General features: G+C 46.1%; 1 protein-coding gene across 6 annotated transcripts in view; it reads left to right on the plus strand.

Moving 5' to 3' along the window:
* LOC139249590 (uncharacterized) overlaps positions 1-15534 on the plus strand; it is a 194122-nt gene extending 178588 nt beyond the window's left edge. For 4 of the 6 annotated variants that reach the window (XM_070872538.1, XM_070872529.1, XM_070872534.1 and 1 more), the window contains one exon: positions 14273-15534. In XM_070872538.1, the coding sequence (XP_070728639.1) occupies positions 14273-14350 (78 nt within the window). In that variant the 3' untranslated portion in view covers positions 14351-15534. The remainder of the gene's footprint in view (positions 1-14272) is intronic. The other 2 variants (XM_070872540.1, XM_070872541.1) reach the window with 2 other exon arrangements.
* Positions 15535-18891: the final 3357 nt, after the last annotated feature.

The following is an 18891-nucleotide window of genomic DNA, read 5'->3' on the forward strand; positions in this document are numbered from 1 at the left end:
GCGCTATGAAGGCCAACATGCCATTTGCCTTCTTCACCGCCTGCTGTACCTGCATGCCAACTTTCAATGACTGATGTACCATGACAACCAAGTCTCCTAATCTGTCACCATTCAGATAATATTCTGCCTTCCTGTTTTTGTCACCAAAGTGGATAACCTCACATTTATTCACATTATAATGCATCTGCCATGTATTTGCCCACTCACCTAACCTGTCCAAGCCACCCTGCAGCCTCTTAGTATCCTCCTCACAGCTCACACCGCCACCCAGCTTAGTGTCATCTGCAAACTTGGAGATATTACATTCAATTTCTTCGTCTAAATCATTAATGTATATTGTAAATAGCTGGGGTCCCAGCACTGAACCTTGCAGTATCCCACTAGTCACTGCCTGCCATTCTGAAAAGGACCTGTTTATTCCTACTCTTTGCTTCCTGTCTGCCAACCATCACACAGAAACTGCCGGCCCCTGGAACATAATCCATCCATCAGCTGCCTGATCCATTTGTGGGTAACGCCCTCGATACGTCTCCTGTCGCAGCCTGGAAGGAGCCGGAGGCAAAGAAATTCAGGACGGTTATTACTTTAACTGGCGTGGCATGGCCGCCAACACCAGCTGGCAGAAGGTCTCCCTCTAGGAGGCCGCCCGGCGAACACCGGCCGTGTCATCCAGAGCCTCCTGGAGCATTGCTCCTCCGAGGGGGGCAAGGATACTGAGCCCCTGCCTGCATGTCCTGTTGGCCTTCTGCAAGCACAGGTCCGATGTTGCAGCCTTCACTGCTACCCACCTGCAGCTCCCTCCCCGGCTTGCTCTTACTGCTAGTGCTGCTCTTCCTCCTCCTCTTCGCCAGTCCAGACCGCCCTAAGTGGAGGAAGAGCATCCGGGAGGACGCTGGGCCCCTTGAGTCTCGTCGCCGAGACCATGCAGAAAACAGAAGGCAGCAGAAGGAGCGTGCGACAAACCAGACTCCCCACCCACCCTTTCCTTCAACCACTGTCTATCCCACATGTGACAGAGATTGTAATTCCCGTATTGGACTGTTCCATCACCTGAGAACTCACGTTTAGAATGGAAGCAAGTCTTCCTTGATTTTGAGGTACTGCCGATGGTGATAAGCAATGGCAGCACCCACAGTGGACTTCTCCCTCGTCAACTCTTTGAGAGTCTCAAGGTCACTATTCGAAACCAAGTACCACAACCAAACTGCAGCCCACAATGAACTGAGCAAACAACTGTGAATGCTGGAGCTTTCACAGAGAGTTAAGCACCTAAATAAACATCCTGCCAATCCCGTCTCTGTTTCCCTGGCGACCTTGTCGACCCACGGGATACCTGTGCTCCAGTACTTAAATTCAGTTTGGAGTCCTTGTGCATGGCTGGCCTCCCACATTCTACCCTATGTAAACTTGAGGTCATCCAGAACTCGGCTGCCCCTGTCCTAACTCGCACCAAGTCCCGTTCACCCATCGCCCCTATGCTCGCTGACCTACATTGGCTCCCGGTTAAGCAACGCCTCGAATTCAAAATTCTCATCCTTGTTTACAAATCCCTCCATGGCCTTGCCCCTCCCTATCTCTGTAATCTCCTCCAGCCTCAACATCCCCTCGAGATATCTGTGCTCCTCCAATTCTGCCCTCTTGAGCATCCCTGATTTTTATCGCTCAACCATTGGTGGCCGTGCCTTCTGTTGCCTGGGCCCCAAGCTCTGGAACTCCCTGCCTAAACCTTCCCGCCTCTCTACCTCACTTTGCTCCTTGAAGATGCTCCTTAAAACATACCTCTTTGACCAAGCTTTTGGTCACCTGCGCTAATTTCTACTTACGCAGCTTGGTCTCAAATTTTTTGTCTCATAATACTCCTGTGAAGCGCCTTGGGATATTTCACTATGTTAAAGGCACTATATAAATACAAGTTGTTGTTGTTGTAAAACGTTGATGAGTTTCCCGTCTCTCCATAGTGGGACAATTGTCGGCGCCCAGTTATGGACAGGCCGGGCGATTTATATAATAATAAAAAATTTCATGTCTTATCAATATGTCCCACCACCTTCAAAGATTTGTGTTTATGAATACCAAGGTCTCTTTGTTCCTGCATCCCCTTTAAATTTGTACCATTTAGTTTATATCCTCATTCTTCCTTCCAACAGTGACTACACTCCACAAAGTACTTCATTGGCTGTAAAGCACTTTGAGACGTCCGGTGGTCGTGAAAGGCGCTATATAAATGCAAGCTTTTCTTTTTTTTCTTTATTAATTCACATTTCTCTGCATTAAATTTCATCTGCCACGTTTCTGCCCATTTCACCAGTCTGTTTATGTCCTGTTGCAGTTGTCTACTCTTTACTACATTTTCAGGTTTTGTGTTCTTGGCAAACATTGAAATTGCACCCTTTATACCCAAGTCCAGGTCATTAATCTGTATCAAAAAGAGCAGAGCTTCAATTACAGGCCCTTGGGGAAGAGTGACCATAATATGGTGGAATTCTGCATTAGGATGGAGAATGAAACAGTTAATTCAGAGACCATGGTCCAGAACTTAAAGAAGGGTAACTTTGAAGGTATGAGGCGGGAATTGGCTAGGATAGATTGGCGAATGATACTTAAGGGGTTGACTGTGGATGGGCAATGGCAGACATTTAGAGACCGCATGGATGAACTACAACAATTGTACATTCCTGTCTGGCATAAAAATAAAAAAGGGAAGGTGGCTCAACCGTGGCTATCAAGGGAAATCAGGGATAGTATTAAAGCCAAGGAAGTGGCATACAAATTGGCCAGAAATAGCAGCGAACCTGGGGACTGGGAGAAATTTAGAACTCAGCAGAGGAGGACAAAGGGTTTGATTAGGGCAGGGAAAATGGAGTACGAGAAGAAGCTTGCAGGGAACATTAAGACGGATTGCAAAAGTTTCTATAGATATGTAAAGAGAAAAAGGTTAGTAAAGACAAACATAGGTCCCCTGCAGTCAGAATCAGGGGAAGTCATAACGGGGAACAAAGAAATGGCAGACCAATTGAACAAGTACTTTGGTTCGGTATTCACTAAGGAGGACACAAACAACCTTCCGGATATAAAAAGGGTCAGAGGGTCTAGTAAGGAGGAGGAACTGAGGGAAATCCTTATTAATCGGGAAATTGTGTTGGGGAAATTGATGGGATTGAAGGCTGATAAATCCCCAGGGCCTGATGGACTGCATCCCAGAGAACTTAAGGAGGTGGCCTTGGAAATAGCGGATGCATTGACAGTCATTTTCCAACATTCCATTGACTCTGAATCAGTTCCTATGGAGTGGAGGGTAGCCAATGTAACCCCACTTTTTAAAAAAGGAGGGAGAGAGAAAACAGGGAATTATAGACCGGTCAGCCTGACATCGATAGTGGGTAAGATGATGGAATCAATTATTAAGGATGTCATAGCAGCGCATTTGGAAAGAGGTGACATGATAGGTCCAAGTCAGCATGGATTTGTGAAAGGGAAATCATGCTTGACAAATCTTCTGGAATTTTTTGAGGATGTTTCCAGTAGAGTGGACAAGGGAGAACCAGTTGATGTGGTATATTTGGACTTTCAGAAGGCTTTCGACAAGGTCCCACACAAGAGATTAATGTGCAAAGTTAAAGCACATGGGATTGGGGGTAGTGTGCTGACATGGATTGAGAACTGGTTGTCAGACAGGAAGCAAAGAGTAGGAGTAAATGGGTACTTTTCAGAATGGCAGGCAGTGACTAGTGGGGTACTGCAAGGTTCTGTGCTGGGGCCCCAGCTGTTTACATCATACATTAATGATTTAGACAAGGGGATTAAATGTAGTATCTCCAAATTTGCGGATGACACTAAGTTAGGTGGCAGTGTGAGCTGCGAGGAGGATGCTATGAGGCTGCAGAGCGACTTGGATAGGTTAGGTGAGTGGGCAAATGCATGGCAGATGAAGTATAATGTGGATAAATGTGAGGTTATCCACTTTGGTGGTAAAAACAGAGAGACAGACTATTATCTGATTGGTGACAGATTAGGAAAAGGGGAGGTGCAACGAGACCTGGGTGTCATGGTACATCAGTCATTGAAGGTTGGCATGCAGGTACAGCAGGCGGTTAAAAAAGCAAATGGCATGTTGGCCTTCATAGCGAGGGGATTTGAGTACAGGGGCAGGGAGGTGTTGCTACAGTTGTACAGGGCCTTGGTGAGGCCACACCTGGAGTATTGTGTACAGTTTTGGTCTCCTAACCTGAGGAAGGACATTCTTGTTATTGAGGGAGTGCAGCGAAGGTTCACCAGACTGATTCCCGGGATGGCGGAACTGACATATCAAGAAAGACTGGATCAACTGGGCTTGTATTCACTGGAGTTCAGAAGAATGAGAGGGTATCTCATAGAAACGTTTAAAATTCTGATGGGTTTAGACAGGTTAGATGCAGGAAGAATGTTCCCAATGTTGGGGAAGTCCAGAACCAGGGGTCACAGTCTAAGGATAAGGGGTAAGCCATTTAGGACCGAGATGAGGAGAAACTTCTTCACCCAGAGAGTGGTGAACCTGTGGAATTCTCTACCACAGAAAGTTGTTGAGGCCAATTCACTAAATATATTCAAAAAGGAATTAGATGTAGTCCTTACTACTAGGGGGATCAAGGGGTATGGCGAGAAAGCAGGAATGGGGTACTGAAGTTGCATGTTCAGCCATGAACTCATTGAATGGCGGTGCAGGCTAGAAGGGCCGAATGGCCTACTCCTGCACCTATTTTCTATGTTTCTAACATCACTGTACACTTCCCTCCAATCTAAAAGAAAACACCACCACTCTAGGCTTTCTGTCTCTTAGCCAATTTTGTATCCATGCTGGTTTATATTTTGCTAACAAGTCTATTATGTTGACTTTTGAAAGTCCATGTACACAACATCAACCCCCTCCGTTACTTCATTTGAAGAACTCAATCAAGTTTGTCAAATATGATTTGCCTTTAGCAAATCCGTGCTGGCTGTCATTTATTAATCCATATTTTTCCAAGTGACAATTCATTTTGTCCCGGATTATGGTCTCTAAAGGTTTCCCGCCACCGACGTTAGACGGACTGGCTAGTCGAGCTCTTTTCATGTATTGATCTCATGACTTAGTTATTATGGCACACGGTGTAATGTTTCGTGACCATGGATTAACACTGTGGTCCACATTTTTCTCTCCAATGAACAATCTCCCAGTATTTTAATTAAGCCTTCTAGTTAAAGAGTGATAGTATCTGTACACATAGTTGAAGTCATCAATCTGAATAATGGTAGAAAACGAGATAATGAGCAACTTTAATTCTGATTTACAGACTGAGATCAAAGTTGGAAAAAAAAAGAGAAAGGTATTGATTTACTAAAGATTAATTTTAATGGGCCCAAATTTCCCCAGGAGTTGCTCCGTTTTTTTTGGAGCAACTAGATTTTTTTGGAGTAACTTAAAAATCGCAATTCTCCCCAGTTAAGTTGCTCCAGTGTAAGTGAGTTAGTTAGGTTTTTTTTTAGTTCAAGGGGGCGTTACCAGCCACTTACGCTGGTTTTGGCCATTTAAGCAAGTTTAGCCAGCTAAAACTTACTCCAATCTAAGTTAGGCCAGAGTAAGTGGCCACTTTTGTACGTTCTGAAAAACCCTGCGGTGAGTTAAGAGATCAGCGCAGGTAGCCTCCAAATGACTGTTATGATAGGAATGCTAGTTTTTTTTTGAAACCCCAAGCAGCGAGACTGGACAGGGTGTAGGTGCCATCAGACTGATTAAACTGAGTATATTTTTACTAAAGATAGCTAGATATTAAAGTACTGGAAAATCTTTGAAGATTCTTTTCTCTCCCCCACCGCCCACCCCTCCTCCCCCCCTGCCACCGGCAGATCAAAACTTTTTCCCTCCCCACCCCCCCATCAAAACTCTTCCCCTCCCCCCCCCCGCCCCCCACCAATCAAAACTTTACCCCCCACCAACCTGTCTCTTGTAGCCCTCAGCGCGGGAAGGCAGTGGCCGGCCTGTGCGGCAAGGCAGTGGCCGGCCTGTGCGGCAGGCCACTCGGCCCGGGATAGAGGCACCGAACATCACGTCGTCCCTTCGGCCAGGGATAGGGTCGCCCGAAGCCAGGACGCGCTGGGAGGGCCAGGAGCTACTGCGCATGCGTGCAGACTTCACTGCGCATGCGCACAGCTGCCGGCACTCTTTTCGGCGCAGAGCTGTAGCTCCGCCCACCATGCGTTCCGGTGCACTCGGCCAGAGGCCTGGAACCAGCGGGGAGAATACGGAGGTAAGAAATCGGCGCCGTTTCTGTACCACAATGTCGGCACACCTTGCTGAGGGGGCACACTTGGGCCCATTGTCTAGACATCTTGGAATGGGGGTGTGGGGCGGTGGATTTTAGTCTTCACTACCTGGGTAGTAATCCAGCAGAGCAGATTTCCCACCCTTTATAAAATCCTTCCGATTTTCAGGCCATTGATTTCACAGGTTTAGAAGACTGTAAAAATATCTGGATGCACAATGTGTGCTCCAGCACGCTGAGCGTACCATCAGGGCCAATCATGTCCTATTTTGTTGCTGTGTGCCATGACATCATAAAGAAATACAGGAAGGGTTTGTCCGGTCAGTGTTTGTAATCAGTATGAGGTTTCTGGATTAGCAACTTGAATATCCAGACATGAAAAGATGGGTGGCAACAAATCATCAGCCCTGCCCCATCTGCACTCCATAACTCGCGACCATATGAGCTGCTGTCCAATTCATGGCAACCAACCCAGACCTGAATAAGCTATTGGTTACATGAGCGAGTGGCTCACCTTTGGCCCTTTTCCATGCGCCTTGCGATAAATTACAGCAGGTCCTGAAGCACTGCCAACCATTAGTCCTAATGAAGCAGTTTTAGCCATACACCAACCCTGTAATACTGGGACTGTGATATTGTCCTCCAAAGTGCAAACTGATGCAGAGTATCTATGTAGCTCATCAGCAATATCTTTTATCTTTGTGCACGACTGAGACCTACAGGTATTTTATTAGCTAAGGGTATCAAGGGATACGGAGCAAAGGCGGTTCAACGGAATTAAGGCAAGGATCAGCCATGATCTAATTAGTTGACAGAATAGGCTCAAGGGGATAATAGAAACATAGAAAATAGGTGCAGGAGTAGGCCATTGGGCCCTTCGAGCCTGCACTGCCATTCAATAAGATAATGGCTGATCATTCCTTTAGTACCCCTTTCCTGCTTTCTCTCCATACCCCTTGATCCCCTTAACCGTAAGGGCTATATCTAACTCCCTCTTGAATATATCCAGTGAACTGGCATCAACAACTCTCTGCGGCAGGGAATTCCACAGGTTAACAACTCTCTGAGTGAAGACGTTTCTCCTCATCTTAGTCCTAAATGGCCTACCCCTTATCCTAAGACTATGTCCCCTGGTTCTGGACTTCCCCAACATCGGGAACATTCTTCCCGCATCTATCCTGTCCAGTCCCATCAGAATCTTATACATTTGTATGAGATCCCCTCTCATCCTTCTAAACTCCAGTGAATAAAGGCCCAGTTGATCCAGTCTCTCCTCATATGACAGCCCAGCCATCCCTGGAATCAGTCGGGTGAACCTTCGCTGCACTCCCTCAATAGCAAGAACATCCTTCCTCAGACTCGGAGACCAAAACATAATATTCCAAGTGAGGCCTCACTAAGGCCCTGTACAGCTGCATTAAGACCTCCCTGCTTCTATATTCAAATCCCCTAGCTATGAAGGCCAACATATCATTTGCCTTCTTTACTGCCTGCTGTACCTGCGTGCCCACTTTCAGTGACTGATGAACCATGACACCCAGGTCTCATTACACCTCCCCTTTTCCTAATTCAGATATTATTCAGATAATATTCTGCCTTCGTGTTTTTGCCCCCAAAATGGATAACCTCACATTTATCCACATCATACTGCATCTGCCATGTATTTGCCCACTCACCTAATCTGTCCAAGTCACCCTGCAGCCTCTTAGCGTCCTCCTCACAGCTCAGACCGCCACCCAGTTTAGTGCCATCCGCAAACTTGGAGATATTACACTCAATTCCTTCATCTAAATCGTTAATGTATATTGTAAAGAGCTGGAGTCCCAGCACTGAGCCCTGTGGCACTCCACTTGTCACTGCCTGCTATTCTGAAACAGCCTGCACATGTTCCTACGTCTAAGCTGCCCTGACAAAATTTGGTGACAAACACCTCAAACGACGGGGGCTGGGGTGAGGTGGGGGTGGGGGGGGAGTGCTAAAACCTGACTAAAATATAATTTTTTTTTTAATTGGACCATTCCAGAGATGGTCGGTTGCACATTTTGACCGGTAAAAAATGATTGGTTGGTCTTTGCGCTTCTAAATGTTCACCGGGATGGTGGAGTGAAAAGTCGGGAAGTTAACGATAGACCAGCGACACATATTTAGCCGCGTAGAGGGCCAAACAAAGAGCAACTCAAATGTTTTTTTTTGTGGAACTGAACCAGTTGAATTGGGAAGTACATCTTGTTTGTATGTTTCTATCAAGTGATCTAAGGCACGTTCTTTCAAAGGAGTGGTCCAATTTTTAAAAATCAGACATTTTGGTTGAGCACCCCAACCACCTTCCCCACCACCCAGGCCCTCCTCCACCTACACCACTGAAGCCTAACACACTTGGATTTTAGTCGTGAATAACAGTGCTGATAGGGAGGAGAAGGCCCGCCCAGTTTCACTGACTGGTGCAGATTTAGCTATGAACGTGTGGAGAGAGTGAAGCCACTCTGCATGCTGTTTTATGGAATAGACTCCAGGTTTCCGAGGATATTCCTAAATGGGGGAATGTGGAGAAGGTCAACCTCCAACGGCTGATCAAGGAGAGGAATGGCCAAAGTCTGGGAACAGCCCATTCGTCTATCCCTTCGGTAGCAGCAGGCAATAACAACAATTCTATTTATATAACCCCTTTCACGTAGTGAAACATCCCAAGGCGCTTCACAGGAGTATTATGAGATAAAAAAATGTGACAGCGAGCCGCATAGGTAGAAATTAGCGCAGGTGACCAAAAGCTTGGTCAACGAGGTAGGTTTTAAAGAGCGTCTTGAAGGAGGTAGAGAGGTTTAGGCAGGGAGTTCCAGAGCTTGGGGCCTAGGTGACAGAAGGCATGGCCACCAATGGTTGAGCGATTATAATCAGGGAAGCAGACGGAAGAATGTGGATAATTTGCTTTCACAGTTGGAGTGTTGCATGCAGTTCTAAGCTCACACTGCAGGAGAAGGTGCAGCTCAGGATACTCTCCACAGAGAAGGTACAGCACAGATTTGTTTTCTAATTCGTTACCAGCATTTATTGCCCATCCCTGATTGCCCTCAAGAAGGTGGTGGTGAGCCCCCTCGTTGAAGCGCAGTTGGGAGTAAACCACATTGCTGTGGGTCTGGAGCCAGACCGGGTAAGGGCGGCAGATTTCATTCCCTAAAAGGGACAATAGTGAATCAGACGGGTTTTTACGACAATCCGGTAGTTTCATGGTCACCATTACTGATACTAGCTTTTTAATTCCAGATTTATTTAATTAACTGAATTTAAATTCCCCAGCTGCCATGGTTGGATTTGAACTCGTGTCTCCGGATTATTCGTCCAGTAACATAACCACTATACCATCACTTGGATGCTGCCTAGTATTATTATTTAAATGGAGAAAGATTGCAAAGTGCCGCAGTACAGCGGGACCTGGGAGTACTTGTGCATGAAGCACAAAAGGATAGTATGCAGGTACAGCAAATGATCAGGAAGGCCTTTATTGCAAAGGGGATGGAGTATAAAAACAGGGAAATCTTGCTACAGCTATACAAGATATTGCTGAGGCCACAGCTGGAATACTGCGTGCAATTTTGGTTTCCATATTTACGAAAGGATATACTTGCTTTGGAGACAGTTTAGAGAAGGTTCAATAGGTTGATGCCGGGATGAGGGGTTGACTTATGAGGAAAGGTTGAGTAGGTTGGGCCTCTATTCATTGGAATTCAGAAGAATGAAAGGTGATCTTATCGAAACATAGAAGGGGGCTTGACAAGGTGGTTGCAGAGAGGATGTTTCCACTGATGGGGGAGACTAGAACTAGAGGGCATGATCTTAGAATAAGGGGCAGTCCATTTAAAACAGAGATGAGGAGGAATTTCTTCTCTCAGAGGGTTGTAAATCTGTGGAATGTGCTGTCTCGGAGAGCTGTGGAAGCTGGGAAATTGAGTAAATTTAAGACAGAAATAGACAGTTTCTTGAGCGATAAGGGGTTATGGGGAGTGGGCAGGGAAGTGGACCCGAGTCCATGATCAGATCAGCCATGATCTTATTGAATGGCGGAACAGGCTTGTGGGGCCGTATGGCCTATTTCTTATGTTATAAAGACATGCAAACATGAAGAAAGATTGGGAAAAAATTGAGACTTTAAAAAAAAATTACAACAGAGGAGATTAAAGGGTGGTTCGATAGAGGTGTTTAAAATTCAGACGGGGTAGAACAGGATAGATAGGAACAGATTATGTCCAGTGCTTGCATTGCCTGGACCAGGGGCACACTTAAATGTGGTACAAAATTAAATGTAAAAGAATTAAGACAGAGAGCGGGAGAAACTATCGGGAGACATTATTTTACACACAGGATGTGGAATCCCTACATCAGTAGTTGAAGCAGAGACCGTGTCAGTATTTGGGAATAGGTTAAACAGGTGGTTGAAGGAACGGGGAATAAAGGGGTATGAGAATAAGGTGGGCACATGAGATTAGGACCGCTGCTTGTGTGTTTTATGTCCGACAAACAGTTAAGTTGGTGTGGTGATGTAATGGTTGCTTTTATTTCAGACTCTCGAGAGCATTCTCTCTGGATGTAACATTCAGTAGAAGTGGGTAAATGCTACAGTATGCTTGCTCCTATCACAGCACCCTCTAGTGTTCAATTACACAGTATGCAAGTAGAATATCACTGGAGGAGAAACACCAACAGGGACTGGTTGGGCCGAATGGCCCGTTTCCATTGTTGTAATTTCTATATAATTCTCTGAAAAATGAATGAGAAAGATAGCATTTTAAAGAACAAAATGTAAATGTCAAGATTACAAAGTTCTATGTGAGGTAAATTGATGAAGAGCAAATATTTTCAAAATAGCCAAGATGTTTTGCAAACTTTCCCCTTTGGGAATGAGTATGCATTACCCCAGTTACCTTGAGCAGACAATCAGGGATCTAAATTTTAATAAGGGCATCAAGTAAGCAAAGCCCAGGTCCTCCAGATCACAAGAGTCAAACGGACTCATTACCGGTAGCTCAAAGTCTGGCAGCTATGGATCCTAATATGGAGGAAATCCATTTGTGGGCTGTCCTACGAGAATTTGATTGACAACCAGGAGCACAGAGTGAGATATAAGGACAAACCCAATCTGCTCTTTCTTTCTTTTTCTCTTTGATGTTCTGAGCTGCTGAGTGCACACTCCTTCAAATTCACAGATATTAAAAGATTGTACACTGTCAGGACATGATACTGTATTTAAGAGTACATTGTGCAGCCTGAATGGGTTACTGAATAATAAGTACACAACTAACTGACAACTGAAATCACTCCACCCTCCAAGTCACACACCAACCTTACTTGGACATATTTCACCATTCCTTCAATGTTGTTGGGTCAATATCCTGGAATTCCCCACCTAATACTATTGTGGGAGTGCCATCGCCACAAGGACCGCAGAGGTTCAAGAAGAAGACCCACCACCATATTCTCAGAGCTTACCAGGGACGGACAATAAATGCTGGCCTTGCCACTGCCCTCCACATCCCGAGAATAAATGAAAAGCCACTAGAAGTTGCATGAGAATGAGCCAAGGTGACTGACCCTTGCTGTCTGGGGCTCCACCAACTGGTGGTTTGCTCATGCTGTGTTGTTGAATTCCAGAACTTAAAGGGCTGAATTTTGATATCCCCCACCTGGCGGGAATGGTGCAGTGGGGCCTGAGAATCACAGGGAAAGACGTTCTGCGCCATCCCTTCTGTGACCACGACAGTCCTGCCCTGGGCTCACCTATGGGTGCCCCATCCAGACCACATATCCGCAGCATAACTAAGACCGCCTATTTCCACCTCCGTAACATCACCATCCCTGCCCTTGCCTCAGCTCATCCGCTGCTGAAGCCCTCATCCATGCCTCTGTTACCTCGTGACTTGACTTATTCCAATGCACTCTTGACTGGCCTCCCACATTCCACTCTACGTAAACTTGAGGTGATCCAAAACTCGGCTGCCCATTTCTTAATTCGCACCAAGTCCCGCTCACCCATCACCCCTGTGCTCGCTGACCTACATTGGCTTCCGGTTAAGCAAGGTCTCGATTTCAAAATTCTCATCATTATTTTCAAATCCCTTCATGGCCTCACCGCTCCCTATCTCTGTAATCTCCTCCTGCCCCACAGCCCCCCAAGATGTCTGCACTCCTCCAATTCTGCCCTCCTGAGCATCCTCGAGTATAATCGCTCAAACAATGGTGGCCGTGCCTTCTGTTACCTGGGCCCTAAGCTCTGGAACTCCCTGCCTAAACATCTCTGCCTCTCTTTCCTCCTTCAAGACGCTCTTTAAAACCTACCTCTTTGACCAAGCTTTTGGTCACCTGCCCTAATTTCTACTTATGCCGTGTCAAATGTTATGTTCTTAAATTTTTTTATCTCATAATACTCCTGTGAAGCGCCTTGGGACATTTTACTACATTAAAGGCGCTATATAAATACAAGTTGTTGTTGTAAAATGGAAATCGGGTTCCTACGACGTACGCGGGGCCCTGATTGCCATTTAAAGAGAGCGCTGGGCAAAGTGTGCTCCATCCCGTATCAGCTGGCAGTCCAGCTGAAGAGGATCCAATGGGTAAGTCTGTGTTTGTTTTTGTGGGGCCACAGCATTCTTATGACATTGCTGCTCTTGTTCCTCCTGGTGGTAGTGATGCCGAGGCTGGGAGGTGCCATCAAAGTGGGCTGGCGAAATAAAGACTGGCACTCGGAGCAAGTCTAAAGCCCATTCTTTTGGCCGGGAAGGTGTCACAGTGCAGGGGCACCTCCAGGGGAATAATTACGAAGTGGGAAGTTTACAGAACTTTTATTGGGCTTGGTGTGGAGCATTGCCAGGGCAGAGTGCTTTGAATAAAATCGAACGGGGTAGGTCACACACCCATAACGGAGCCCACCTGATTTTCGGCCCATCTAAATGAATGCGGGACATCAGTTATGCGGAGAGACCTGAGAAGCTGGGATCATTCTTCTTTGAGTAGATCAGATTAAAGGGCAATTTCATAAAGGTGTTCACAATGGTCTGAGGTTTTGATAGAGTAAATAAGGAGAAACTATTTACACTGGCCGGAGGGGCAGTAACAAGTTAAGATAATTAGAAAGAGCGGGTGAGTGGGACTTTCAAAGAGTTGGGCCAGGGATGATGAGCTGAATGGCCTCCTGTGCTGTAAGATTCTATGAATAAATGGAAAATCAAGGGACTCAAAGGGTTAAGTTACGAGGAGAGATTACACAAATTAAGGTTGTATTCTCTTGAATTTAGAAGATTAAGGGGTGATCTGATCGAAGTTTTCAAGATATTACGGGGAACAGATAGGGTAGTCGAAACTATTTGTGCTGGTTGGGAGTCTATGACTAGGGAGCAGAGTCTAAAAATTGGAGCCAGGGCTTTTTGGAGTGAAATTAAGAAACACTTCTACACACAATGGGTGGTAGAAGTTTGGAACTCTCTTCCGCAAAGGACAATTGATGCTAGGTCACTTGTTAATTTTAAATCGGAGATTAATAGCTTTTTGTTAACCAAAGGTATGGGGCAAAGGCTAAATAAAGAGTGGCACTTAGAGCAAGTCTGAAGCTTATTCATTTGGCCGGGAAGGTGCAGGGGTACCTCAAGGGAAATAATTGGAAAGTGGGAAGTATTATGGAGTTAGATCACAGATAGACAGTGATCGCATTGAATGGCGGAACAAGCTTGAGGGGCCGAATGGCCTACTCCAGTTCCTATGTATAATAGAGCAGGCTCCTTTATAGGCAACAAGCCTCCCCCCCTCCCCCCCATCCTCTAAATCCAACTGCAAGAGAAAAATATGTCGCAATTTTTTTTTAAATCATCATGGGGGGGACTATGAGCTATAGTTAACCTGATTGGGCCCTATGATCTCTCTGATCTGTACTTACCTTTGTGATCTGTTCACTAATATGTTTTATTGTTTTCCTTAATTTGCAGAATTAAAAATTTTTTTTTAAATTGTAGTTCACTGGCGAATATCTGAAGAATCGAGAATGCAGAAAATCCTCCCACACGCTACATCATTCTGTGTGCACTTTCTGATCTGTATTTAAGTTGGAATGTCAAGTACTATCATGAAACTGAATAGAATATTAGGGCGAAATTCTTTTTAAAATAAACCAACAAACAAACGCGATCTTGGTACAATGGTTTTATATTTGAAGTGCAATTATGTGTTTTACTTGCTCTTCATTGAGTAGGTAACAAGATAGTTCTGCACGTTAGAATTAACAGATATATAGTGTAGCGGGACACAGCATAAGTTGTGCCTGAAGGCAAAGATTTCATGCACGTAAAAATGGGCAGAAAAAATTGGTACCAGGTCAAAATAAATGCCTGATCAATGGAATCACGACTTGAAATAATACCAGTCGGTCTTATAAAAGATAGGAGCGGATAAAAAGCCCAGCAAATGTGGGCTTTGAATTTTCCATTGGATGTGCACTTACAATGTGTTAAAGTAGTTTTAATTTATTTTAATAGGAAAGAATTTTTATTCCGTCTCTTTGTTGCAGAATAGCAGTGGTCTTGGAGCAGGTAGCAGTCCGCCTACTTGATGCAAGAAATTATCTCAACCTTTTGAGCACCAAAGAACATTTAGTCTCTGGGAAATTGATATTTTTTTGCTGATGTACTGTTTGATGTTTGGGTTTAGTGGGATATAAATGTCATATTATTTCTTCCATGTTCGTTGGAGTTTAATTGGGAGATGCTTTTTTTTTGTCCCCCAAAATGGGCCACAAGTTTAATCCCAAAGTTTATTTTGCGGTGATTTTTCTAAAGTAGTGCTTTCTCAAAACGTAATGCTGGGATTTGCAAACAGCCTGAGGGTATGGTTGCGAATGGTGGAGGAGACAAATTCTAACCTGCCATTTTTCTTTTAGAAGTTGGCAGACGGGCACTAGAGCATTCAGAGTCAGTTACAAGTCTGACGTTCGTTAAAGACTAAAATAGTGTGTCTACCAGTCGTGGGAAAATTTAAGATTCCTGATACACTTGTCATGGCCGTTTGCATTTTCGAGTGTTCCCTATTTTATCCGTTTCTATTTCCAAGATAAATGAAGATGTTGCAATGATGCACAGCTCTTTTATTCCATTGTCACTGTTAATGATTCTAGTTGTGCATATTGGTGTGATGTGTGCAACATTTTAAGAAACGTGAGTTGGTGTGTATTTTTATACTTTTCTAAGTTTTTGCATTTGATGAAAATACACATTTGATATAGTGCCTGTGTTAAGTGTTTTATTATACAATTTCCTTTCAAAAAACCAAACCAAAATGTTATTCAGGGACCACTGCTTCGTTGGGCCCAGGCTGAGAAAGTCTATCGTAAGCCATGATCATATTGAATGGCGGTGCAGGCTTGAAGGGCCGAATGGCCTACTGCTGCACCTATTTTCTATGTTCTATGTTTCTAAGCGTTTTGAAACAAGCACCTTAGACAGGGTCTGCAGATATTACTTCATTTATATGTGTGAATCACAGAAATTGACACCGCTGCAGTACACTTCACTATTCTTAGAATATCTATTTTAAGCCTTTGTCCAGGGTTATAAAACATTGTGTAAAGTCACGTAACCCTGAGAACTACTGAAGAGAAAGAACTTGCATTTATATAGCCCCTTTCACCACCTCAGCATGTTCCAAAGTGCTTCACAGCCAATGAAATACATTTGAAGTGTCGTCACTGTTGTATTGTAGGAAACGCAGCAGTCAATTTGCGCACAGTAATGTCCCACAAACAGCAATGAGATAATCTGTTTTAGAGATGTTGGGTAAGAGACAAATGTTAGCCAGGACACCTGGAAAAATCCCCCGCTCTTCTCCAAATGCGTCAACCTGAGAGGACAGACTTGGTTTAACGTCTCAACCGAAAGATGGCAGTGCAGCACTCCCTTGGTACGGAACTGGAGTGTCAGCCTGGATTATGTGCTCAAGTCTCTGCAGTGAGACCTGAATCCATGACATTCTGACTCCGAGGCGAGAGTGAGCCACGACTAACGCCTATCCGCTTTTGTAGCATCTCAGAAACTGTTTCCAAGACTTCCATGTGAACCAAGTGGGTTTCTCTACTCTGTGTGTGCGCTGAGACAACATCCATCCTCAGCTGACTGCAAGCTCTATTCTTCCTGCAAGATGCCAATGTTTCATTTCTTGAGCCTGATGGCAGAAATGGAATAGAAAATGCAGCAGTCACTGTGCAAACTGTGAGCCTGATCAATCTATACACAGCAAGAACATTGAACACATTTGAAGACGTCCTATAAACTGCACAAGATTGCATGTTCCTCAGTGGACACCTGGTGAAAAAAGGAAGTTGTTCCTTTATATAGCGCCTTTCACAACCACCGAACGTCAAAGCGCCTTAAAGCCAATGAAGTATCTTTGGAGTGTAGCCACTGTTGTAATGTGGGAAAAGCAGCAGCCAACTTGCGCACAGCAAGCTCCCACAAACATCAATGTGATAATGACCAGATAATATTTTTTTTGTTATGTTGATTGAGGGATAAATATTAGCCAGGGCACCAGGGATAACTCATAAGAACATAAGAATTAGGAACAGCAGTAGGCCATCTAGCCCCTCGAGCCTGCTACGCCATTCAATAAGATCATGGCTGATCTGGCTGTGGACTCAGCTCCACTTACCCGCCCGCTCCCCGTAACCCTTAATTCCCTTATTGGTTAAAAATCTATCTGTGACTTGAATACATTCAATGAGCTAGCCTCAACTGCTTCCTTGGGCGGAGAATTCCACAGATTCACAACCCTCTGGGAGAAGAAATTCCTTCTCAACTCGGTTTTAAATTGGCTCCCCCGTATTTTGAGGCTGTGCCCCCTAGTTCTAGTCTCCCCGACCAGTGGAAACAACCTCTCCGCCTCTAACTTGTCTATGCCTTTCATTATTTTAAATGTTTCTATAAGATCACCCCTCATCCTTTTGAACTCCAACGAGTAAAGACCCAGTCTACTCAATCTATCATCATAAGGTACCCCCCTCATCTCCAGTATCAGCCGAGTGAATCGTCTCTGTACCCCCTCCAAAGCCAGTATATCCTTCCTTAAGTAAGGTGACCAAAACTGCACGCAGTACTCCAGGTGCGGCCTTACCAATACCCTGTACAGTTGCAGCAGGACCTCCCTGCTTTTGTACTCCATCCCTCTCGCAATGAAGGCCAACATTCCATTCGCCTTCCTGATTACTTGCTGCACCTGCAAACTAACTTTTTTTGGGGATTCATGCACAAGGGCTCAGCACGGACTACAAAATCTTTGCCAGGGCGATGTCTGCTCGCCTTGGTGCCGTGCTGGACCACATGATCCACCCCGACCAGTCCTACACGGTCCCGGGCCGGACAATCCACGATAACATCCATCTGGTCCGGGACCTCATCCATTGTTCCCAGGAGGCTGGTCTGTCGGTCGCCTTCCTATCCCTCGACCAAGAGAAGGCGTTCGACAGGGTGGATCACGACTATCTGCTCGGAACTCTGCGCGCTTTCGGGTTCGGGACGCATTTCGTCGCCCGGATCCGACTTTTGTACGCCGCCGCGGAGTGTCTGATTAAGGTTAACGGGTCCTTGACGGCGCCCCTTCGCTTTAGGAGAGGGGTGCGCCAGGGATGCCCCATGTCCGGCCAGTTATACGCCGTTTGCGTGGAGCCTTTCCTGCGCTTCTTGCGGACGAGGTTGACGGGACTGGCTCTGCAAGGGCCGGGCGTGGAGGTCGTCCTCTCGGCTTACGCCGATGACGTGCTCCTCGCGGTAGAGGATCCCGCTGACCTGCGGAGGATGCGTGAGTGCCAGGAGATTTACTCGGCCGCGTCCTCCGCCAGGATCAACTGGGAGAAATGTTCCGGACTCCTGGTGGGTCAGTGACGGGTGGACTCCCTGCCGGAGGAGCTCAGGCCTTTTGCCTGGAGCACGACCCATCTCCTCTATCTGGGAGTCTACCTTAGCCCCGACGAGGGAGCCTGGCCGGCGAACTGGCAGGAGCTGGAGGCCAAGGTCGCCGCTCGCCTAGGGCGCTGGACAGGACTGCTCCGAGTGCTGTCCTACAGGGGTCGAGCGCTAGTCATAAACCAGCTGGTGGCCGCAATGTTGTGGTACCGGCTGGTCACTTTGACCCCTCCCCCTGCGTTTGTCGCCAAGATACAGAAGAAGCTGGTGGACTTCTTCTGGAACAACAGGAAGCACTGGGTCTCTGCCGCGGTCTTGAGTCTCCCGCTTGAGGAGGGCGGTCAGTCGTTGGTGTGCGTCAGCGCCCAGCTCGCGACTTTCCGTCTTCAGACCCTGCAGAGATACCTTTACGTCGAGCCCCCTCCTAGGTGGTGTGCTCTGGCGAGGTATTTCTTCCGCCAGCAGCGCGACCTCAATTATGACACGCAGCTCCTGTTTGTGAACTTGGGGGGGTGCCAGGACCGCCCTCCGGGAGCTGCCTGTCTTTTACAGGGAACTCATCAGGGTCTGGAACAAAGTCTCCACCAAGCGCAGCTCTCCGCCGGCTGGAGTGGCGGCCGTCCTGCAGGAGCCGCTGCTCGGGAATCCGTACCTCCACGGCCGAGGTTTCATGTGGCGGTCGGAAG

The sequence above is a fragment of the Pristiophorus japonicus genome, chromosome 2 (assembly GCF_044704955.1).
Source record: "Pristiophorus japonicus isolate sPriJap1 chromosome 2, sPriJap1.hap1, whole genome shotgun sequence".
Lineage (NCBI taxonomy): Eukaryota > Metazoa > Chordata > Chondrichthyes > Pristiophoridae > Pristiophorus > Pristiophorus japonicus.